The following is a 25,145-nucleotide window of genomic DNA, read 5'->3' as shown; positions in this document are numbered from 1 at the left end:
CATCTTTGTCACGATAATGCATGGCATACAAAACTAGGTAATTAAAATTGGGAGAATTTTTGTATTGCTTAATGTTAAAATTGTAAGCCTTAGTAAGTTTCATGTTACTTTCCAATACTGAACATGCCCATTATTGGAGTCAAAGTAGAGCTTTCTTCAGATGAGTTTGCCAAACAAAAGGGAAGTCTGCAAACAGTAGCTATCATCCCAAATATGGCCTTTCAACATTTCCTTTCATCATTTCTTTGGCTACTTTGTTGCTACAGTGACATAGTTGAGAAACAGAGTTTTGTAAGATTGTTTCTTTTTTTCTCTCCTTGACCTACATCATTCATATGACTGTTGTAATTATAACCCTCTTTTTTTTCCTTTGAAAAGACAAGTTGAACTTCTGTAAACAGAATGGTTAATTAACACGTCAATTGTTGAGTGCTGCATTTGGACAGAAAATTGTATTAAATGCTAATGCTATAAAAGTGAATAATGTTCAGATTCATTGGAGGCATACTGACAATGTTAGTCCCTGGTGCTGTCGACTAACATTCCCAAGTTCCTTTGTTGAGGCACCAGCTCCAAGTTAGCCATATTTGGAGTTTGGTCTTAGTAAGAGATCATTAAGGTTACATGAAGTCATAATGATGGTGTCATAAGTATGGTTATTGGGTAATAATAGAAACATTCTAACTCTCTGCTCCCTCTACCCCCAACACACACAAACACACACAGAAAGAGAGAGAGGGAGAGAGAGAGAGAGAGAAGGGCATGTGAAAGCAGCTCTCTGCTCACCACAGAGAGAGCCCTCACCCAAGCGAGCGCTGCTGGACACTGATATGGAACTCTAGTTGTCAGAACTGTGAAAAGTCGTTTCTGTTTTTCCATCCATTTACTTTGTGGCATTTTGTTACATCAGCCGAAATGAACTAAAGCATGTGCCTTATCCACAGAGGACAAAATGCAGTGGGGCTGCAAGGAAACTCAGCCATACAAGACTCTACCAGGGACCTCAACTCTGGCTTCAAATGCCAGAAGAGAAACAAGTTGCTGTCTTGGTTGATGACTTTCAGGTTTATGTGGCTTCAATCGTCTCTTCGGGTGTTCATCAGAAATCCAATTTCCCCACCTGTCTTGTTGTCTGTGTTAGCTTTGTTTTTCCATTCCGTGTTGTCCATCAGGATCAGCAGATAATTTGAGGCCAGAATGAAAGGACAGTTCCAAGTTTGGGTATCATTTATGTCTTTGAGATTGCGTGCTTATTTCTGAACCCGCCACGGAGGGATGAGGTCGGCAGGTGTGGCTCAGTAGCCCAGGCCGAGGGACAATATGAGCAGATGAGTGTCCGGAGCACTGTTCTTGTGCTGGGGAGGATGGTGGGTGGACGGATGTTATTTCAAAAAGTTCATGGGAACACGAAATGAAAACACAAGTTTAGAGCTGAGTGTTGAGGTGTAGAGTTGTAAACCTTGTCTTGGGATGAGACCCACATTCCATATTGAAGTGTCTGAGATGGAGCACATCTTTTCCTCATGTTTGCTTGATTTCTTCTAAGCAACAGTTTTCAGATTATACAAGTCCGTCTCCCCATCTCTGATGAGATTGGATCACAGAGATTCTAGATATATTTGGAAAGCATTTTACATACTGATTTTAAAATACCTGACTCCTTGTCTGTGAAAATTCCAGCTCGGGGTTTTATTAGTTTCCCCAGGGGAGATTGATATATTCTCCTAATCTCATGCTTTTGATGTTGAAATGAAACGTTGTGTACTTGATCCGGAAGGCCGCTCATCAGTCTGCTGAGACATCTTTTCATCTTTCCATAGATGGTGGCACACATTTTATGGATGTTTCTTAATACTCTTTTGGTGTTTATGCATGCAATTATAACACAAAATCTTCAAATTACTTCAATTATCAGTTAATTAGATTAATTAATTATTTAATTAGAGTATGACCTGGTTTACCATGGGGACATGAAACTAGGCTTACCTGGGGTTGTTTGTTGAGTGAAAAGGTAATTTATGGTTAATATTTTTTTCGGTGAAATATATAAAAGTTACCTCATATTCTGGTACTTTTTCCATTACTGTATGCAGTGTGTCCTGTAGCTCCTTGAAATTTTTGTGTAAGTATTTATTGTATCATAGATTCCTTAGTTTTAGAATCTAAACATTAAAACCACATGATTGAAATAATTGTACATGTGTTACTGTGTCAGCAACGCCCGCATCACAATGTACCCCAAGTCGAGCGGAGGGACTAGGGTTACAAACAAAACAACACACACTGGGCCACTCGTGCAAAGAGAATGCCGCTTTATTGAACTGCAGTGTGCTTTTTATGCTCTCTGGTTCCTCCCAGTATTTTTCCAGTGCTCAGGCAGCTCCTAAGACTCCCAGGGGCATCTTGATAAACCGGAAGCAGGGAAGCAGGAACTTGCAAGCCAGGAACTAAATGTATCAGGCCAAGATTGTGCATCCTGTTACCCCTTGAAAAACAAGCTAAGCTGTGGAGTTAACCCTTGGGATACCGGGCCCTGCATTACTGGGTTGCTGGGTAAGACACACATTAATAAGTTTGATGCACCTAGATAGAAGAATATTAAACTAGTAAACTGTTTCTAAAGGATTATACTACTGTGATAATATGAGGGGAAATGGTAGGAGGAGAAAATGGGGAGGGAAAAAGGGGAAGAAAAGGGGGGATCACTCTACCTGTCAAACTGTAACATGGAAAATAATAACACTAAAAAGGAAATGATTTCAAATTTATTCCTTACTGTTTCATAAATTCTAGCAGCCAAGAGGATAGGACTGAGTTCAGATGTTGTAGTTGTCTGAGGTATTCCTAACAAGAAACGAAAGTCAAGTGGAGTTTGGAAAGTAGAAATAATCAATCTCGTATCTCCATCTTCCTCCTCAAAATTTCGTATGCTGTTGTACTTGCCAGTTGAGTACTGTTTCCACATCAGCTTTTCAGTGTCCATTGGGCATTCCAGCTGCTTGAATTCTCTCTTCTTCTGTTCTCTCTGTTTGCTAACTTCTGTTGCAGTGCTCAGTTGCCTCGCTGTTAATGGCAGTCTCCCAGCATTCTCTCCCCTTGTAAAAGTAGAAAACACATCCGTTATAGTTGGCACACAAAGGCTGAATGTCTATGCTTTAATGCTTTTTGTTTGTGCCATGTTTATTTACAAGTGGATTAAAATGCTTGAAATGTATAACTCATAAAGGGCATATGTGTGTTTTCTTCTGCCCTTGTCCATTCCGTATAGTTTTCCATCCGTTCTGTACAACCTGCTCTCAGCTCAGACCCGGTGGGTGGCTTTCTCTGAAGGTGATGCAGGCGCTGCTCTATAATTAGACTAGAGGGAATGTTGCAGAGGAAAGCCATCACTTTTCCTTCCTCAAGCAATTGTCATCTCTGCGACAGTCAAACTCCACATTCATGAAGAGCTGCTATCATCAGAATACATATGTACCTTTTGTAAAGGAAGCTTTATTCGTTCTTGCATGTGGTTCAGACATGTATTGCCAACCACTGGCAACTCAAATTCATATCTGACAGTATGAGGAAATTTATTCCTTTAGACATTGTGCTCTCTAGAGATTCAGTTTTTAGATGTATTGTAGAAATTCCCATTTAAGAACCAGGGGACAAAGTTGTCATTTTAGTGCTGTACTTAACTATCGGCTCCTTCTTACAAATTTGTATTTCTGAGAAAATCAAGTCTTTGTGATAAAAACTTTTCATTTTCTGGACAGAGAGCAACCAAAAACTAATTCTGTTTATTTAAACTTGTGTGTATAAGGAAATACTGAATATTTCATATATTTTTGTTAGAAAACCAAAAAGACAGACATTTGTTGCCAAGGTGATGACATGGCTTGGGGTACTAGCATCTGATAGCCAAGTGCCTTGGTTCAAGTCCTTGCTCTGTTACCTGTTAGCTTCCTGCTAATATGTACCCTATAGGGCAGCAGGTAAAGGTTCAAGTAAATGGGTGCCCGCCATCCACACGGGAGAACCTGATTAAATTTCTCGTTTCTAGCTTCAATCTGGCCCATTCTCAGCCGCTGCAGTGTTTAGGAAGTGAATTAGAGAAAATTAGAGGATTGAAGATCTTTCCCCGCCCCCTCCTCCTGTCTCTGTAATTTGCTTTCCCTACAATGAAAATGGCAGTTAATAGATTGTAAAAAGTCAAGCAGAGGGTAGATATTAAAGATATTTCTTTTGCTGTTTGAGTGTTAGATTTGTATCTAAATTATTAGAGCAGACAATATGGAACACTGGAGAAGAGCAGACAGAATCCTGCTTGGGCACTTGATAGCTCAACCTTAAGAGGATCTTACATCACAGGTGGTCTCCCAGCAGCCATTCAGGGCTTGGACTATGTAACCCTCAATGCAGCCTATCCTCGTTTGTCATGCCACTATTGAAGGTCCACAGTAGGTTATGATACCATTGACATTCTCGGTACTGATGGGTTGGACCACCAGCCACTCAGGTTTCAGTGCTGCAGGCATACCCCAGTTTCTCTATCCTTTTGAACCTGTGGCATTTCAACTAATGATCAAGACCTGCCAGTGCTCTACATTAAATAATTCTTCACTACATTTATTTTTTTTTTCCGTCTTCATTCTGAGATCATTTTACCTTCAGGCTTGTATGTCATGGATTCATTTTTTACAGAAAGGCCAGAATGACCTGTTTCCAAAGCATGAAGTTCATATTATTCCTTGAATAAAAAATATTCCATGAGTCTACTTAATCAGCTATCTCAGTTCAGACTCATGTAATAACTACCTGGGTAACCTTTACAAAAATAACATCATTGCTCCAAGTCTTGTGTGTTTTTCCACCAAATCATTTGTATGTCCCTACTGCCATGTGTCACAGTGGACCTTACGCCCAGTAGGCTGAGGGCTGACTGAACACAAGCAGAAACCAACACTACTTGTAACTTATCACAATTACTTTTATGCTACATTTACTAACATGCTAATGCTACATTGCCATCACTGTCTCAATTTAGCCTTTTGTCTTTTGATCTGTGTGAAATATCTTCTCATTAACATCGCAAGGCTGACCAGTAGCTGTCTCTCAGCAGTCAATTTTTGTGTTTTTCCAAAGAACCATCCTTGATGTCCTTGATATCTGTCCAGGTTACGCAGCTAAGTCAGAAATCTTAGAGCTGCTGCAGCAAAGGCACACAGCTGGGTGACTTCGAATGACAGAGACATGTTCTTTGTGTGTCTCTATATCCCAGGCGCTCTCTCCTTACAAGGACACCCATCAGCATGAATTAAAAAGCCCACCCTTTGAATGTAACCTCATTTGATGAACTCATTACACATGTAGCAAACCTATTTCCATATAAAAGTTACACTCTGGGGTCTGGAAGGGTAGCACTTTTGAAGGGACACAGTTCAACGCACAGCAGCATCCCCTACGTGTGCTTTGATGTCACATGTGCACGCATACAACTGTGTGTGGTTGCTCTTGCCCCTGGCATGTGAGTCACTTTTTCTTGTGTCTCCTCTAAAAGATTGTTTTACCAAGTATTTGCTGTGCAACATCTATCTTTTCCTTCTTAGCTCTAGACACATATGAGGCTTTTAATTCACGTTGATTAAATGCATAAATCTTTACTTACTACGTAAAAACAGATTTTATGATACAGTAGATAAAAAGGGTTGATAGTGCCACATAATATATAATCTCCTCTTTATTTTCTCGTTACTGTGGAAAAAGAACGTAAAAATGCTTTGAACCAAGAACAAAAAAGCATTTAGTTCTTTTCCCAGGGTTCTCATTGTTTGCATAGCCGTGGGAAAACTGCTTAATTTCTTTATGCTTATCTGTGAAATATAAATGAAAGAAGCTATAGCTTACAGATCCAGTTTCCAATGTTTCTATGTTTGCATTTGCCACTGTGGAATCATCAGAGATTCAGTTTAATCAGAAGCAAGAACTGCTTGGGAAGAGAATGTGGCATGCAAAGGAGTTTGCTCTGCAGGAAATGGAGGGTCGTGACAGCCAAGTGGCAGTGCCAGTGAAAGCGCTGGTAAACCTGGGTGATGAGGAATACACTGGCAAACACATACACAGTGTGGAGCTGGTTGGATTTGGGGAGGAAGAGAGGAGAAAACGATTCACTTGTTGAACACCTCAACAGATGCTGTAAACACTCTGTAGTCTCAAATTGACTGGGGTAACATTCTGATCATTATGTAGGGTTTTTTTATGTAGGTTTTTTTGTGAATAGGCATCTCAGTGAGGCCTCTATTGACGTTTGAAAATCTTGTAGTCATTAATTATTTACATTTGCCCTACTGTACCCCACTTCACCTTGCCTTCTGTATAGGAAAGCCCTATAACTGCCCCTGTGGCTTGAAACTTGAATATAGTACATCTCAGAACAATATTGTGGTTTTCTTGAACTGTTAGTAACATTGAACATGGGCTTTGGATTTACTGCTTGTTTTCTTCTCAGAGGAAAGCACGTACATAATTTTGATCATACTTTCCTTATACCACTGAAAATGAGCAGATGGTTCTTAATCATTACCGGTCTTAAGAAGGTCTCTCCAGGGCCCGAAGATATTGTTAATGTTGCAAGATGGAGTTGGTTTTAGAGTAGAGCACAAGTTTTCTGCACTAAATTGGATCCTATTTTTTGCTGTTACTCACCATCCAAGTCTTAATTAAGTGGTTCATGAAAAAAAAAATCTAGCACAGTAGTGATACAGGAATTGCTTTTATTCATTGACCAGAGGGTGATCCAGGATAAAGAATGAAAAGGGAATTCTGAGGTGCTAAGTGGAGCCTTTCTACCGAGCACAGTTGTGCCTTGAGTCTTTGATCAAAGTGAAATTTTATGAGGTTTGGATATAGAATGCTTTCCTTGGTTGCTTGTCAAGATGTTTTATTTTTCTTGGAAGCTCAAATTAGAGACTTAAAAGAGACTACTTTTTAAAGAGGCCTTATTTATTTTGTTTATACCTTTTAAAAAAATTCTTAATTTTTCATGGTACAGTTCCTGGGGCTCAGTGATTTCCCCTTTCACCCTCTGTTCCCCCACTGTTTTCCCTTAATTTGTAATAGTAGTTTAGTCCCTCAACAACCATCACAAGTCCATCGTTCTGCTACTTAAGTGTACCCTGACATTGTAGATATAGAGACAATGGTAGAAAGTCAACTTTCTATTATGAATGTATATTGAACAGTTCGTTGGAAATCCGTCTTGTATTCAGAAGTAGAGATAAACATTGCAGTGTGTCTTCCCTTCATGGTATACTGGCCTCCATTATACTGATAAATATATGTGTATATACATGTTTATCTGTGTATCTATTGATTTGTATTTTGCATAAAGGTTGCATTATATCAGAGAGAACATATGATATTCATCTTTTTGGTTTTGGTTTGTTTCATTGAGCATAGTGGTCTCTAGTTAGGACCATTTTGTTGCAATAGGTAGAATTTCACTCTTTCTAATGGCTGTGTAGTATTCCATAGAGTAAATTACCACAGTTTCTTTATCCACTCCTCTTTTGGTGGTCGTCTGGATTCAGCGTCTTCACTACTGTAAGTTGTGGTGCTTACTTTCTCATATGAATATTTCATTTGCTTTGTATATAGTCCCAGTAGTGGGGTAGCTGGGTCACATGGCATTTGGATTTTCAATTATCTTAGCACTCTCTGTACTGACTTCCATAGTGGTTATACTAGCCTACACTCCTACCAACAGTGAAGTAGGGTGGCTTTCTCTGCACATCCACACTGCAGATGTTGTAAGTAGAGTTTTGAATGTAGTTCACTCTTAGTGGAGGTAGGTGTAACCTCATTGTGGTTTTATTTGTATTTCTATGATGGCTAGGGAACCTTATGCATTTTTTCATATGTCTGTTAACCATTTCAATGCTTATACCTTTTAAAATAATTTACTTGTTAACTGTTTTTAAATGTGAATAATCTTGTCACAGATTTTAAGGAACACACTGTTTTTTGAATTTTCACCTTCTGCATTCCATCTGGGATTGTCCCAGACATCATTGGTTTTATGCTTTAAAATAATCAAACTACAAAGAAACAAAAATCAAGGGCCTTAGAAATTATATACTGTACCTTGCTTCTCAAACAGTAGAATTTTAGTTGTAGGCTCCTGAGTTTAAACTGAGGTCACTTCCTGTTTCACTGGTGCTATCTAATGTCATGGTTGTGCATTGCTGAAATCTCTCTGCATGTTTTTATGTATAAGGTGTCACCAGTAGTCTTTGCCACTCCTTTGCATATTCTACACAATTTTCAAATGTGTTTATTACCTGTTATGAATGATAAAATATAGATCCAATTAAGGTGGTAAAGGGATCAGTCTATTAAATTTTGCAATGGAAAAGTTATAACTAGTTATTCTTAGAATTGTACCTTTTTAATAAAAGAAGACTGTATTCTTGAAAACAGAAATCACTCTGGTAGGGCATTGTGGGCATTGTGAGCGCAATGCAATAAATGAAATCTCTCTCTCTCTCTCTTCCGCTGTACCTTAGCCTCTCTGCCTCTCGCTGTGTCTCTGCTCTTTAAACAAGTGAAAAAAACAAAGAGAAAAATAGATAAATAAATCACTGTGACATGCTAATTCTCCTAATTAGGTGACAGAATAATATATAGGAATAATGATGTCTACCTCATAGTAGGCATTTATAAATGCATTTTAAATTTTATTATATGATTATCAAAATATTTATGAAACTATTTCTCAGAAACTGTAATAATAGTTAATACTTATTGATGAGTATTTTATATCTGAATTCTAAGAAATTATGAATTATACATATTCACTATCAACGTTTCTACTAGTGTAGACTAGATATTCTATTTAATACTTTGTTTTTATTTCATAGCGCAAATTTTTTAATTACAAAAATAATTTTAATAACAGACATAAAGAGATGTAATCTTGGCATTTCGGCAATAGAAAGTTCCTTCAATATAACATCTCATTTTATAGAATATTTGTTATTTATTAATCATCTCCTCTCAGTGGAAGCATCAAATGTCTATTATTTAGAACAGAAAGCATAACATTAAATACCTTGTGTTTATTTTCTTTGTTGTTTATTTGTTTATAAATATCATGTTCCCTTTACTTTTTCATCTAAAATTTAAGATAAAATTTAAGATAGTGATGGCTTTCTCAACTAATCATCAGATATGAAGGCATTCCACTGACTTGACTTAAAAAAAAAAAAAAGAGAGACTTTGCTGATTCACTCTCTAACTGGCTGTAACGGCTGGAGTTGAGCCAATCTGAAGCCAGGAGCCAGGAGCCTTTTCTGGGTCTCCCATGCAAGAGCAGGGTCCCAGGATTTTGGGCCACCTTTGACTGCTTTCCCAAGTCACAAGCAGGGAGCTGGATGGGAAGTGCTGCTGCTAGGACAAGAACCCGTACCCAAGCGGGATCCTGGCACATGCAAGACAAGGACTTTAGCCACTAGGCTATCATACCAGGCCCAGTATTACCTCATCTTAAAGCATTTCTCTTGATGCTGGTATGAGGGCCAAGACTCAGAAATGCAAGTGTCATGCACTCTTTGAAACTAACACCTGCTGTGTAATAAGGTGCCCTTAGAAGTCATAGCAGAGTCATTTTAAGATCAACTAATCCTTAAGACCTGTAGCAACTCAACAGATGTTATTCAATTTTTAATGCTATGTACTGTTTTTGTGACAAGTAGCAAGCCAGACTATTGGGCCAGACATCTTGGGTGACCTACCTATGGCCAGAGGTTCAATACTGAAAATAAGTATAGTGTTTTATGGGCAGAGCAATAAGTTAAAAGTCTAGGATATGAAGTTAATACTGATAATCCAGAAAGACTACAACTCCCATTAAATTTTAAATTTGCTTCATACAAGTCATGAAATAATTTCTCAGTTTGTTTAAAATAGGAAAAGTATGAAAATGAAGTCAAAATTAGATTTCAGTGGTAATCAGCATCGCTATAACATCTTCAGTTTTGTTCACCACATTTCAGCATGCATACTAGTTAACAAGTGTTTTTAAACGTTTGATTTTTTTGCTTTTAAAAAGAGGTATTTGTTTACTTGTTTGACAGAGAGAGAGAGAGAGAGAGAGAGAGAGAGAGAGAAAGTGAGCGAGTGTTGATTTAATCCCTAAATGACTGCAACAGCCGGGGTGGGGCTGGACTAGGCTGAAGCCAAGAGTCAGAAACATCATTTGGGTTCAGTACCTAAGGGGCTTAAATATTTTCACCATCTTTGGATGCTGTCCAGGCCATTAGCAGGGAGTTGGAACAGGAATTGATACTGCTTTTATGTGGGGATCCCAGTGCAATAGGCAGCTGTTTAATGTGCTACACCATGATGCCATACCCTCATTTTGTATTCAGTAAGGTGTTTTTGTTCGTTCATTTGTTTTAGCTAAGTCGGTAAAATAAATTACTCTTATTATCATAGTAGGGATGAATTTTCATGATATTTCATCAGCGTTTAATACCCAAGTTCCTCATACCATATACTTTGAAAGTAATACAGGTGCTATTTAAGTCTTTCAAAAGTATTTGTTACTTTTTGTTTTCTGTGGGTCAAATTGGTCAACATCTTAAATACGAGGCCCTTTCAATAGACATGCAAGACATTTGTATGTAGGATATTACATGTGGCTGCCACAAATAGATCTGGTGACCCCCCCCTTTCTTGGTAACAAAAGTTTGTTCCTTCTTCCCCATGTGGCTACATCCTTAAGCAGAGAATGGTTGCCTCTCTCCATAGGATAGGCCTGTCATGTGATACCTTTCTGCTGGCATGATTTAGAACTGGGTGTGTTGACCTGGAGTATACATGAGCTCATTTCAGCCATAGTGCTATAAGGGGTGATCTGCTTAGGTACATAGTATGCTTATTTTAAAAATATGATGTAAGGTAGGTCTTCACTTTGCTGATATAATGTTACCCAAATAAAACCTGAAATAGCCAACCTGATGCCACAAAACAAAGATCCAAGAAAATTTCATAGAATTCAATCAGTGGGCATAACCCTTAAGAATTTTTTTCTGAATCAACAAATTTTGAACGAACTCTTCTTCCACTGTTCGTAGCATCTAAAATTATGCAACCCTCATTTTCAATCCATTTCTATTTGTGCTATTTGTTGTGCATTATTTTTCTCTTATGTTTATTGTTTCCTGGTGATGTTATAAATTGAAGCAGGTGGGATAAGTGTGTTTCCTGCTGATCTCACAGCTGCACTTATCACATGAGTCCGCCTAACTAGTCCTCTAGCAGAAAGGAGAGATGAAAAACGCAAGGAAAGATGGCCTCAAAAATTATTGATCCTCAGTCACCGGCACAAATGAGCTTTGTTTTGTGGTTTTTTATGCTATGCCATGTGTGTCACATTATTCTTACAAGGCATGAAGAGAACTGAAACCGAATTTATGAAGTGTAATAAACCTACTACTGCACTCCTCAAAATTTTATGTATGATGTAGTTAGATACCAAACTTCACTTCCTTCTACTGTGTATTTCTGCTTAGCGAAGCTTTAGTTTTCAAGAAGGCCAAGTATATGCACACGAGCATACTTGCACAGTTGTTCGCTTTCTTCGGTTTGGTACTGCATTAAAAGCAAATGCACTGAAGCCAAATGTGTTTTTCTTGGAGCATCTTACCAGTTTTCTTTCATAGACTTTCATGTTAAGTGAATACAATATGAAATATAAGAGTCTCTTCCTTTCCTGCTTTCTTTCTAAGAGTTTCATTCGGTGTCTCTTTGTTTTTCTCATATAAGGAATTTAGTTTGAAAATACCGCATACTGACAAGAAAAAAGTCTTAACTAAATGATTCACTATGACATCGCTTGTCTTAGTGCAGTCAAGCAAGTAGGACTTTTTTGCAGCTTAGAGAATAAAAGAATGCCTTCCAGCACTCTCATGAAGTCTAATGAATTAAATCTGTGGCTGAGTTAAAGAAAAGGGTAGGATAACATAAGCACTTTTGAAAATGGAACCAAACATCAGTGCCTTAACTAACTCCCAGTAAAGTAGGTATTGCCTTCACTTAGGGAAAAGTAGAGTGTATATGTATATATATGGATGTATTATATGTTTACACACAACATATAAAACACTCTTTTGTATTGCGATGAAAGCAAGCAATGGCATTGTTTGATACACTTTCAGATAATGAATTCACGCACACCTTCCGGTTTGTTTGGTTAATCACACGTGCCGAGAAAGGAGGTTCAGCTCTGAAATATTGTCACAAATGGATGGCAGTAAAGCAACACAGAAGCAGTTGCATTTATTTTTCGACAGACACCTTTTCATAATTCTCCCTCCTTGTGATTGTGGCAGTCAGCACATGAAGGGATGCGGCTTTGAAAGCACTAGTCCAGAGCCCAGACCCGAGGTTTTCCCAAGCCCTGTGCTCGCATTTCTGAAATTGCTAATCATTTTATTTTTAGAATGGGCTCTCTGAATGTTTTCTATGGATGTCAACTGCTTATTATTGTAATCAATCCTGTCAAGTATTGCCCAGAAATACGTGGAACTTTTGGAAATTGTACTTCTTGGCAAAGATTATTACATTGTCAAATATATGCCTACATTTTCAGAACATTACTTATTAAAATTCCCTGGAAGAAGCCCTTTAGTGTCATACATTTATAAATGTATGTTAGAATAAGAAAATGTGAAAATGTACAATATGCTGTTTTTTTTAATGCAACTGAAAAAAACAATTTATTACAAAAGGATTAAATAAATGCTTTCCTATTGTTCTTTTTTGTATTTCGTGAGATTTTGAAGTAATCCAAAAGGCAAATACCCACTGCACAAGTGTCAGCCTAGTGAGCAAGATGCCTGTTAGTGCACGGTTGTTTGGTGGATGATGTGTTCAAGTGTGGTGCCCGCATCCTCTGTGTGCGTGCCTTTGATAAAGGCTCTGCTTTCCATCCGTCATCCTGCTGCTATACTTCCTTGTAGGGTGCAATGACGGCTGAAGAACTTGGGTGCCCAGCACCTCATGGGAGACCTTAGGAGTTCCTTTCTGTTGACTTTAGCCTGCACATTCCCGGCTGTTACCAGCATTTCGGGAATGAGATCTTGCTTTGTGTCTTTCTGTGGCTTCTGTCAATTTCAAATGCATACATACATACATATATACACAGCATACAAACACACAATACACACACACACACACACACACAAACCAGTTAGAATGTTCATATCCTCACCTGGAGGGCACAGGTTCAATGTCCGACTCTTGCTTTGGGTTGCAGCTTTCTGCTAATAAGAACCCTGTAAGGCCAATGTTTGAGTGCCAGCCTACATGCAGAAGCCCAGGGTTGAGGTCCTGGTTCTCACCTATGGTCTGACCCAGCCCTGAACATCATGGACCTTTGAGAGGAAACCAATTGATAACGTTACTCTGTGTCTCTCTCAAATAAATACATAGGAAAAAAATGCTTTGAAAATATTTGAGTGTTAAAAAATGAGAAAATGTTTTCAAATTTCTGCAAAGTTTATCTTTATTGGTCATCTGATTCTGTTGTGTTTCACCAAGTTCATAGCAATAAACTTTGACGTTGATTGTTTATTCCATGGGGATCAAAGCAAAACAGACAGGTTTGGTGTGTGTATGTACATCTGGGGACTGGCTATCCAGGTAGGAATTTGTTCTCTTTTTCTTCCTTTTTCCCTCCCTGCTTCCCTCTCCATTACCTTACCTTCCTCCCTTTTCCCTTTGTATTGCCCCACTCCCATCTCTTTCTGCCTCTAAATTAAAAAATAAAATCCAGCACTAATCAGTGATGTTTTATACATTTTCATAGCCAAAACATCATTAAAAATATACCTTAACATATCCAGGAATAGCTTGTATGTACACACCAACTAGAGAAGAGTATAACAAAAATACGCAACTGAAAGGTATGTCTAGAAAATCTCCATGTATTACACTTGTACATATAGGAAACGTTTTTACAATGCTATGTTCAGCAAACAACCAATGACAACGTCTTTATATTTCGGTTAAGATAATTTTCAAAAGTATATTAGCAGCATGTATGGTGTTGCTGCCTGCTAATGGCCCGCAATAATAGTTGAGGTTAGCTTAAACGCCTGGGCCACCCACATGGGAGCTTCAGAAGCAGTTTCTGACTCCTGGCCTAGTGGCCCAGCCTGACATGTTGTAGTCACTTGGCGAGTTGTGGCTAGATGGTATCGCTCTCATTTTCTCTCTCTCTCACTCTGCCTTTCAAATGAAGAATTAAATCCTAAAGAAAAATGTATTTGAGACATGTCTTAATTTTATTCAGCTATTGAATATATTATAATCAAACATGAGATATTTGAATGCTAATTTCTATCTGGATAATAAAGTAAAAGCAGTATCATTTTATTGAATTTAGTATAAAACCAACAATATTAACTGTTTTATAAATTTTCAGAACTTTCAGAATAGTTGATATACACATAAACCAAGCAATATCATTTTTGTTATGTACTTCATTACGTTGTCAAAAGTGGGAAAATGTAATTACTCAGAGATTATTTTCATTATCATTCAAAACAATGTTTGCTCAATAGTTCAATGAACTGTATTGGAATGAATAAGTAACAGTAAATGTTTCTACATCTTCTTACTAACCCTGCAGTTAGGGAAGATAATTTGTCTTCTCCGGCAATCATTGTATAGTATATTTTAAATTAAATAATATTGCTTTAAAATTGATACTGCTAACTAGCAGAACTGAATGCATTAGTTAGATTTACTAAATAAACTTGATCAAGAAGTGGTCATTATTTGAGAATTATTTTGCATGTTTTTCTTTTGAAAAGTCTGTTCACAAACTAATATACCCTCATCGCTTTGCAACTTTTTCATGTTGAGAAATTGATATTTCTCTTTGTTGAATTCCAGATGAGATGGTCAGGAGTTGTTGTGTGATAAGGACGAGGTTCAGAATCTTCCAGCATGAATGGATGAGTCAGTCTTGGGCCATTAGCCTGATTCACCTCCCTTGGAATGCATGAGGATGAGTTCAGTCAAGGTTCCCAAATGACCATGAGGTGCTTGACTCGTTCTTTCACATGACAGCAATATTCTGTTTTTTGCTCAATATTCTGGAAATCAGAAACTACCTTTTCATTACTGAGAGTCAGAAAAGTCATTTGACACGTCCACATCTGTTCTTTGCTCTGTGGAACTGCTGGCAGCATTACTCCTCTCTGAAGAAAGTGGAAAACAGCTTTTCCACTCTTCCGCTCCAGGGCTTTTTTCTTGCCTTGATTGTTTCCTCTATGCAAAGGCTTTTTTTGGTAAAAGCAACATCATTGGCTTATTTTTCCTTTTTTGCCTACGGTTTTGTGGTCATATTCAAGAGCTCATTTCACATATCAGTGTCAAAAAACTTTCTCCATGTATATTCTTGTAGCTGTTTTACAATTTGGGGTTTGGTGTTTAAGTCTTTAATCCAATTGTAGATGATTTTTTAAAGAATTATTTTATTTTAATTGCAAACTCAGATATATATATATATAGAGAGAGAGAGAGAGGAGAGGCAGAGGAATATCTTCCATCTGGTGACTCACTCCCCAAATGACCGCAACAGCTGGTGCTGCACCAATCCAAAGCCAGGAGCCAGGAACTTCTTCCAGGTCTCCCACATGGGTGCAGGGCCCCAAAGCTTTGGACTGTCCTCAACTGCTTTGCCAGGCCACAAGCAGGGAGCTGGATGGGAAGTGGAGCTGCCGGGATTAGAACCGGCGCCCATATGGGATCTGGTGCATTCAAGTCGAGGACATTAGCCACTAGGCCACTGTGCCAGGTCCAAAATGATTTCTGAATAGTAGCAAAAAACATCCATACTATTCTTTCATGTATGAGTTTCTACCTTCTCCAATTACACTGGAAGAGATGGCCTATTTGCTATTTTGTATTCCTGGTACTTTTGTTGAAGATTAATTTTCCCTAAATTTGGGGGCTCTCTTATGTTCCATTTCTCTATATATGTGTGTCGTAGAGAGTTAATACACAAGACATATATGGAACTCAAATAACTCAATAGTAAGAAAACAAATAACCCAGTATAAGAAATTGGCAGGAGACCGACAAACTTTTCTCAAATAAAAATGAATTGCCAACAGGTGTATTAAAGGTGCAGAGTCCATGCATCTTCGTTAAAATGTGAATCATAATTACAGTGAAATGTCCTCTATCACCTGGTAGGATCAGTATTGTCAGAAAGACAAAACATTAAAGTAGATGAGGATTTAGAGAAAACGAACTTCTTGTATTCTGTTGGTGAAGTGTGAATCTGTGCGGTCATCATGCACTATGTATGTAGACGTGATCAGCAGCATGTGGAGTCTTCCGAGAGAAAGTTAAAAGATAAAATGCATTTCTGAGTTTGAAGAGTTTCATACGTTGAACTGGTTTTGCTGTGCATCTTGGACTTTTGTTAGGGTATCGCACAGTAAAGCTTATCGTGTGATATAGTGTGAATATGTTTTCTCCTGTGTTGACTCCTAATTCACAGATTTGGTTTTGTGTTTAGCCTGTCATTTCCTCTGTGTTGTGAGCGTTCTTCGGATAGACTCCTCAGTCTGTGTATAATGAACCTTCATTGACTTCCTGAATCACGTGACTAATTTTAATAATGAGAACAACAAATCAGAGAAGTGTGCCTTGTACCTATGCAATATTCTTATCTTTTTAATGCATTTCCATAGAAGCACAAAAGCACTTGGAAGTAACAAAATAACCAGTATGTACATGAAAACATAAATCCCTACTTTCTTTGGGAATTCTATCTAGCATTTATCACTGTCATTTTCTCATGTTTCATGAGGACTGTAATGTTGGTGTGGAAATTATTTTAATAGCACATTTATCATGGAAACATTCTGAAAATTTTATAAACTTCAAATAATGCCTCTAATACTTTTATAAGATTGTAATATTTTCTCGGTATTAGTGGATTAGGATGCATTTTGACAATATTATTGCACTCTTTTATCATCCTTTGTTGTGGGTTTAAAAATATCTTTAATATAAGACATGAGGGATACTGAAATTCATTTTTAATTTATATTTATAAAAAGAAATCAATGAAACAGCTGAGTTTAAAGCACATGAGAACACTGGATTATTTTTCTTTTTCAAGTATAGAATTATGGAATGGATTTATTTTTGACAATTTTGAAGTAACTATGGGAGTATTATCTTGGGAATAAATTGTTCAAATTTCTTTGATCAGATCTTATGCTGGAGTTATTAAAATATAAACCAAGAAAACTTCGAAGGAACCATTAATTTATGCTTTCCACATAGTCCTTTAAATAATCAGTATTGTAGTGTATTTTGTACACAAGTAACATACAGAGATTGAGTCAGCCTTTCTCCATGTGAGTTTTAAGAATTCAATTTAAATTTAATATTGACAGAGAGATAGTATCGGAACATGAAGTTGCTTTGCAGCGACTGTTCTAAAGTAGTGCTGTTTGAGTTCTAGTGGTAGGAACACTGGCATGAACAGTGCCCAGGTCTGTTGTAGAATCTGGTCTTGTAACTGAATCTGTTCTGATTCTTGTTGCCTGTGTAACAAACATTTAACCTTTTTGCTCTCATGATAACTATTGATATAAATAGGAAATATGTTTGTCACAACAGTGAAGGTGACATTTGTTATGCCTTTATCCCAGTGGGAGTCACTGTGTTTTGAGTTCAGTCTCCACCTGCATTTCCAAGTTCCTGCTAATGCGCACCCTATCAGGTTAGCTCAAGTCCCAAGCAGGTGGGTCCCTGCCCCGGCAGAGTAAGCCAGCACTGACTTCCCAACTGTGGGGCAACTGGGGAGAAGACCAGCTCAGGACAGATCTCCCTGTCTGCCTCACAAATGTGTGTGTGTGCGTGTGTGTTTGTGTGTGGGGTCTGTGTGTGTGTGTGTGTGTGTGTGTGTACATAAAAAAAAGATTCATGGTTATCCATCTGTATCTGAAAATGAAAAAAACTACAGAGATGTGAAAATGAAGTTGATAACAGAAATAAAACAGTGTATATCAATGGAAATATATATATACATTTCAAATAGAATATATGTGGACCATAAATATGGAAGATATATATATAAGGTAGAATATATGTATATATTTGCATATATATCAGACTGTATTGATGGATACAAAAGCAACAGAGAAAGCAAATTCTGTTGCATATTTATGTAGACTAATGTATTTTTATATGATATGAATATCTGATACATAGAATGTATTCACTATATAAACAATATATACAGATGAAAAGATACAGATAAGATAAATATGTTGATATATTTTTTATATGTGAGAAAGAATTCTCACAATTTGATAACTAGAGATCAGAATATTAATTTTACAGAATATGCTTTCACTTTTCATTTTATCTACTTGAAGTATGTTCCTGTTCCTGATGATTTCTAAGTTTTTTGTAACAGATGTTCAGATGACTTTCATAATGAGTATATTGATGCCTGGTATTCTAGAACCTCAAATTTGAGTTACGAATATGTTCTTCTAAGATATATTATGGAAAAATTGATAAAAAATTTCATTTGACTTCAGGCATAATTTCTGATAGATTGTATTGTATGTGATTTTAAAAGTACAAGGGCCCAGAGCAGTGGCTTAGTGGCTAAAGTCCCCACCTTGCAAGCTCCAGAATCCCATATTAGCACTGTTTCTATTCCTGGTGGCTCCATTTCCCATCCAGCTCCCTACTTGTGGCCTGGGAAAGCAGTTGGGGACAACCCAAGGCCTTGGGACCCTGTACCCGCATGGGAGACCCAGAGGAGGCTCTGGGTTCCTGGGTTTGGATCAGCTCAGCTCGGGCCATTGAAATTACTTGGGGAGTGAATCAGCAGATAGATCTTCCTCTCTTCTCTCCTCTTCTCTGTATATCTGACTTTCCAATAAAAATAAACAAATCTCTCCCCAAGAGGCCTCAACAGCTGAAGCTGAGCCGATCCAAAACCAGGAGCCAGGAGCTTCCTCTAGGTCTCCCACATGGGCACAGGGTCCCGAGGCTTTGATTCATCCTCCACTGTCCTCTTAGGCCACAAGCAAGGAGCCGGACGGGAAGCAGGGCCACCAGTACATGAACCGGCATGCGTATGTGATCCCAGCACATGCAAGGCAAGGAATTGAGCTGCTGGACCACCCTGTGGTGACTAACACAATGCATTTTTAAGAGTCATTTTTTAATTTAAGAATGAAAAGAAATTCTCATTAAGGCTGACAAAACTACAACGCACCATACTTTCACTGTGAATCAACGTGTGTTGTGTGCCACCTTCTCCTTGTATTGTCAGTTTCTTTCCTACCAAGTGTTCTGAGATTCAGGTCTCTTCAGAGAACAAAACTCTTTTTAAGAGAGTGATGGAAGATTCTAGCCTTGAAATTATATTACTGAATGAATAAACAAGAACTCCCAACAGGGAAAGGAGTGTCATCGAGTACACTTAGTGCCCAGCTGGTAGGTAGACTAAAACCAGCATATTGCACCAAGAATGCACTTATGTATGAATTACTGAATCTAGAGTGCTTCTGAGGCAAGTTTACAGTAAAGAGGTCCCTGTGTCCTTGAATGTCATTTTCAGAGCAAAAGCTAATTTCATTTTGTGCATTTTCACTATGAATAAATTGATCCAAATCAGTTTAGCCTAGTTGCCACAAAAGTGATCAAATTCATGTATCTGTTTCAATATTGTTATTAAGTTATTCTCCTTAGAAATTTAAATTCATATTTTTAGGTTATAGGATATTGACATTTGTGATAAATTATCTGTGTGATTACTGTTCAGCAGAAGACAGTAATGTGAAATTGGTTCTTTAAAATAATTTGCTTTTGTAGTCAATAATATTAAATGCCCATAGACTACACTATGGATTTTAATATTTAAATATGAGGTTTGGCAGGCTTTCTCATCTTAATAAAGGTTCTAAACTGCTGTTTATATTTTGAAAAGATTGTTTGAAAGAGAGAGATAGAGAGATCTTTCATGTGCTGGTTTACCCCCTAAGTGGCAACAACTGCCAGAGCTGGGCCAGGTCAAAGCCAGGAGCCTTATCATGTCCTTCCTCACAGTTAGAAGGGGCCCCAACACTTGGGCTGTTCTGCTTTTTCTAGACCAGTAACAGGGAACTAGATCAATTGTGGAACAGTCAGGACAGGAGCCAGCAACCATATGTGACTCTGATATTACAGACAGTGTCTTAATGCATTGCGCCACATGTTAACCTGAACTACAGGTTTCCAGGTGCCTTTAAATGAATGTCTGCATAATCAGAATTTATTTGACTGCTGTCTAATAAAATTCTGTAGTTGTTCTGTTTCATTGCATCTTTGGGGGGTGGGCGCCAGCTACGGGCCGAGTCTTTCCTTTTAAATGTTCTGTTGTCTTCACATTGCCTGTATCCTGTTCATGTTACGTTACAACTATTTAACTTTTAACTCAGAATCCTGCTGTGTTCAATGAAATTGTTAAATTAGTTAACATGAGCACACTGAATGGATAGGTTTTTAAAATTTATTTTATTATTCCATGATAGCAGTTCTGTAGGCTCTGGGATCCCCCCACCCACCCAAATTCCCTTCTTCCTCTGATTTCTTCTCTTTTATTGCAATAGTGTAGTCCTTCAAAAACAGTCATAAGTCCATTATACAGTTTAGGTGTTTCCTTAACAAGCCCAAAGCCCTGCAACAGGCAAAACCTTTTTGAAGTCTGTATTAAAACAGTGAACATCAAGGTGGTATTGATATTGCTAACTGTGTGTAACCTTACTGTTTCTTCTCTGTTCTTCTGACTCTAGATGCAACAACAGAACGCAGTGTGCAGTGGTGGCAGGCCCTGATGTTTTTCCAGACCCGTGTCCAGGAACCTACAAATACCTTGAAGTGCAGTATGAATGTGTCCCCTACAGTATGTATACTCCTGTACTTTATCTTCAACTTTATTATGCATGCACTGACAATATAATCACTGGGAGAGCATAAAAGTAACCACAAAAGTTATGTGGGGAACAAGAGGCAGTCTACTTTTAATTTTTGAAGTTGTAGATCCTGCCCACCAGTGAAAGAATGAAATGCCATCGTTATGGATAGGCAGTGTAGAATTTTGAAGCTGTGTTGCAGTACTCTTCTAACGCTCTTTTCCTAATGTAAAAATATTCAGAAACAGGTTGAAGCAGTGGCTTGTGAGGTGTGCATCCCTTCAGGTACAAGCCAACGGGGAGTGAAATATTCTTGTATTCATATCAGTCTCGAAGCATTTTGGATTTGATAGGAGCAGTTATGTCTAAGCCTCATGCGCTATCAACATTTTGTGAATTAGAAATATATTCACCCAGAGAGAATAGACTGGAAAGGAAAAGGCAAGGTGTACTTGAACTCAAAGTATTCCTTGAATGCATTTTTTTACAGCCTGAAGAAAACTCTGGCTTTGCATCCTTGAAGTTCCAATGAGATATGACAGTTTGTTCTTTCCACAGGAATAAAGAAGAATCAAGCAATCTAAAATATTATTTTTATATCCAAGGAAAGAATCACTGTCTCAAAGCATGTTTTTTTTTTTTGTCTGACTAGTCAGTTGTTCGTGGGATTTGTTACTGAAAATCAGCAAATCCTGCGTTTTCCTGTTAGAGGTTCACTCATCCCAGAGGTGAAAACACGTGGCATCAGAGACAAAACCCAAGTCCCGCCTTCTTTTGATGTCCGGGCACAGCAGGTGTACTGTGCTGGGACACCTTTTTAAGCACTTCTCATTCTTGCTTATTGGAAGAAGCCACATTGTGCTCATGAATTAGGAATGTGCATCCTCAGGGTAGGAGAGGAAAAAAAAAGAAAAAAAGAATTAAAATGTAAAAACAGGAATGAAAGCTGTCAGAAGACATGTTCATTTATTATATTTATAGTGTAGTTGAATGGACAAAATTTACTTCATCACATTTTATAGGCCGATCTTCACTGTGAGAAAGTGTAATGGTATAGATTTTATTCAAATCTCAAATCGTCATTGCTTCCACTGTTACCTCCATAGGACCTTCTGTGAAAACAGGAAGGTCCTGTTTACCGCTAAGTGTTAAGTGACATTGACCGTCATAGAACTGAGGCAGTTACACCTGGATTGTGTAATGAGATCATGATGAAATATGTAGACTCTTTTCTTTTAAGAAGTCTTTAAAAAAGATACAGTATGATGGATCTTGTTTTTCAAAGGTAATTGAAGGAGCTGTATGCTCATGTTTTGTATTTTCCTGTATTGAAGCACAAAGCTGCAACGGAATGTCAGATTGTAGATTTCATACATATTTTTTAAAGTAGGAACTTCATAGCTGGCTATTCAATTTCCTGTATTGTTTCAGAATTTCTTTGAGGATAGCTACTCTAGAATCCTCTGCCAGACACAGTCTGAGGTATCAGCCACTTAAACTTGCTTACACACTTCTGCATGGAAGAATTACAGTTTGCCACAGGTTGCCTGTCTCTCGTAAATTCTCAGAGATGTGCAATTTGTCCTTCTTGTACCCTATATTTTGACATTTCTGGTGATCTTGAACATTTGCTGACTCCAGTAGAAGTATGTCTCTATTATGAAAGTACTTATGTGATTATTTCATTAAATAAGAATGATCAATTCAAGTGTACCCCCTCTAGAGGGTGGTTTGATTTGCATCATGTACCATGATGATTTTGCGGAAATCAGTCTTCAGTCTGTTTGGGCTAACAATGCAATACAGAATACAGTTGGCAAATTTAACATGTTTTTAAAAATAAAATAAAGAAAGTAGAAACCACCAAAAATAGTGATTGGACAAGTGGGTTTGTTGTGCAGAAAGACAGTCAGAAAGTTGGGGTTTAGAATGAAGTCTAATCACTTCACAAAAAGATTGGATGTTTCCGTTCTAGCATAATGCCTAAGACGTTCTGGATTTCACTAAGGGGATGGTCGCTGATATACTCACAGATTTGGACTGTTTCCTTACATAGGAAATACGATTTTTCCACTGATGAAAAGATGAAAATATCTGCCATTTATTGGCATTTTTAGATGAATTAAATGTTCACATACATTAATCTATCATTTTATTCTTACATAATTCTTAGGTGGTAGTATCATTTTACTGAAGGGGAAATGGAAACTTGGTGGGTTGAAATAAATGCTTCTTTTAAAACTGTAAACTAGCTAGAGAATGCCACAGCCAGTGTTCGAATCTGTCTCTATACCTGGCCTTCTGATGCAGGGATATCAGTATTTTACCACATGGATATTTCCTTTTGTGTTTTCATGAGTTATTTGGTCTTGATTGATACGCACTAGTTAAAATGCTCATCAGTGCCGTACTCACAGGTGTGGGAATGTGTCTTTAGTAGTCCAGGCTTTTTTGAGGTTTTGGGAAGAGTCATTTGGAAATGATTTTTAAGAAAGTTCTGTTCCTTTATTAGAGCAAGCAAATCACTACCATCTTTAGTTTTCCCAAGAAATTCATGGGGCTTTATAACACAAATTATGTTTCTCCATTAAAACACCACTTGTTCTTTAGAATGAGTTTTTTAATTATCAGTGCTAGACATAAGCCTGTACTTAATGATATCTTTATGATTCTCGACAAAACATCATTATTGCATTGATATATACCAGTCTTCAGCTTTAGGATTTTACAGTAATATTGGAAAATCTTCTCATTAAGCTACTAAGTAAACAAATTAGGTTCTGTTTGTTTTACAGTTCATTAATATCCATTTTCATTTTTGCATTTAAGATCTCGGACTGGTGTGTAGCAATGTTCTGATCAACAGTAGACTGCAGAAATGTCAGTGGTCCCAGAAGATCATAGGGGAACTGCAATTCTTCTAGTGCCTGGGATTTCAGTGTGTCGTTTCCATGTTTAGATTCATGAATACCTGCGTATTGCAGTTGTCTGTAGCTCTCAGCATAGTAACATGCTATATAGGCTTGTAATCTGCCAGAAATGGGCTGTAACCCTCACTTGAGTGTCTAGTAGGCTCGGCCGTGGAGGTTTGTAGTGGTATTCACTGCGATGTTCCCCAAATCATAGCATCACCAAACCACATGTTTCTGAGAACTTATCTCAGTGACTGTAGTTCCTGAGTATGTAGTATTTTAAATATGTTCCTCTTAATAGTGATTTTGGAAGAAATATTGTTGATTCTTTTCTTTAAGAATACTGTCAGTAAGAAAATAATCCTAGAGGCTGCTGTTGTGGCACAGCGGAATAAGCCAGCAATGGGCACCATTTCTAGTCTTAGCTTTCTAGTCTTAGCCCAGCTGCCATAGTACGAGCTCAGAGGGAAACTCCGGGCTTCTGGCTTTGGCCTGGCCCAACCCTGGCTTTTGTCACCATGTGCAAAGGGAACCAGAACATGAACATCTGTCTCTGTTTTTCTCTACATAACTGTCTTTTCAAGTAAATAAAAAATAGATATTTTAAAAAGCAGGTAAATTTAACAAAAAGTAAAGTATCAATTGTAACTAAATATATTGCCAATAATAGAAATATTTGAGAAAACTTGCGATGATCTTTGCACAGAACTCGAAGAGTCAGCATGTAAGGGCATAATTAAACAATGACAATTCCAGAAAGAACATCCTGAATGAATTAAACGCTGAGTGGATCAAATGATAGGATTTTCTTTGCAAGCACCAGGACGAAAGAAAAAAATGAAAATGAGTGGCTCACAATGAACTAATGAAATTGCTTAACTTGAGTGACTTGAATTCATTGTGTAGACTCACTATTTATTTATTCTTTTCTGAGTAGTAAGTTCTTAGTCCTGTATTTTCTTATTTCCTCCTATAAGCTATATTTCTGGCCAAGCTTGGGATGGATGAATCAATTCTTTCCTCCTCTCCTGTCACACCTCAGTTCCACTGTGACTTTTATAGCCTTTGCCTTTTCTTTGAGGTTTCAATTTCCTCCTTGGTGGGTGTTTTCTCTCCAGGAGCTGACCCACGTATTCAAGAGGTTAAACCTCACCCATCAGTAATACCACAATTTGTTTTTCATCTTCCAATTCTTCTCATCCCTTCCGACCTGGTTTGGGATTGAAATGTGAGACCTTCAAGT

At 37.8% G+C, this 25,145-nt stretch overlaps 1 protein-coding gene across 4 annotated transcripts in view; it reads left to right on the top strand.

The window, feature by feature from the left end:
* Positions 1 to 25,145, top strand: part of ADGRL3 (adhesion G protein-coupled receptor L3) — a 780,978-nt gene that overhangs the window by 418,103 nt on the left and 337,730 nt on the right. For all 4 annotated transcript variants that reach the window (XM_058667263.1, XM_058667265.1, XM_058667264.1 and 1 more), the window contains one exon: positions 20,871 to 20,980. In XM_058667263.1, the coding sequence (XP_058523246.1) occupies positions 20,871 to 20,980 (110 nt within the window). The remainder of the gene's footprint in view (positions 1 to 20,870; positions 20,981 to 25,145) is intronic.

Source organism: Ochotona princeps, chromosome 7, assembly GCF_030435755.1.
Source record: "Ochotona princeps isolate mOchPri1 chromosome 7, mOchPri1.hap1, whole genome shotgun sequence".
In the NCBI taxonomy this organism is placed as follows: Eukaryota; Metazoa; Chordata; class Mammalia; order Lagomorpha; family Ochotonidae; genus Ochotona; species Ochotona princeps.
The sequence above is the reverse complement of the archived record's forward strand: the minus strand, read 5'-3'. Positions and strand labels throughout refer to the sequence as shown.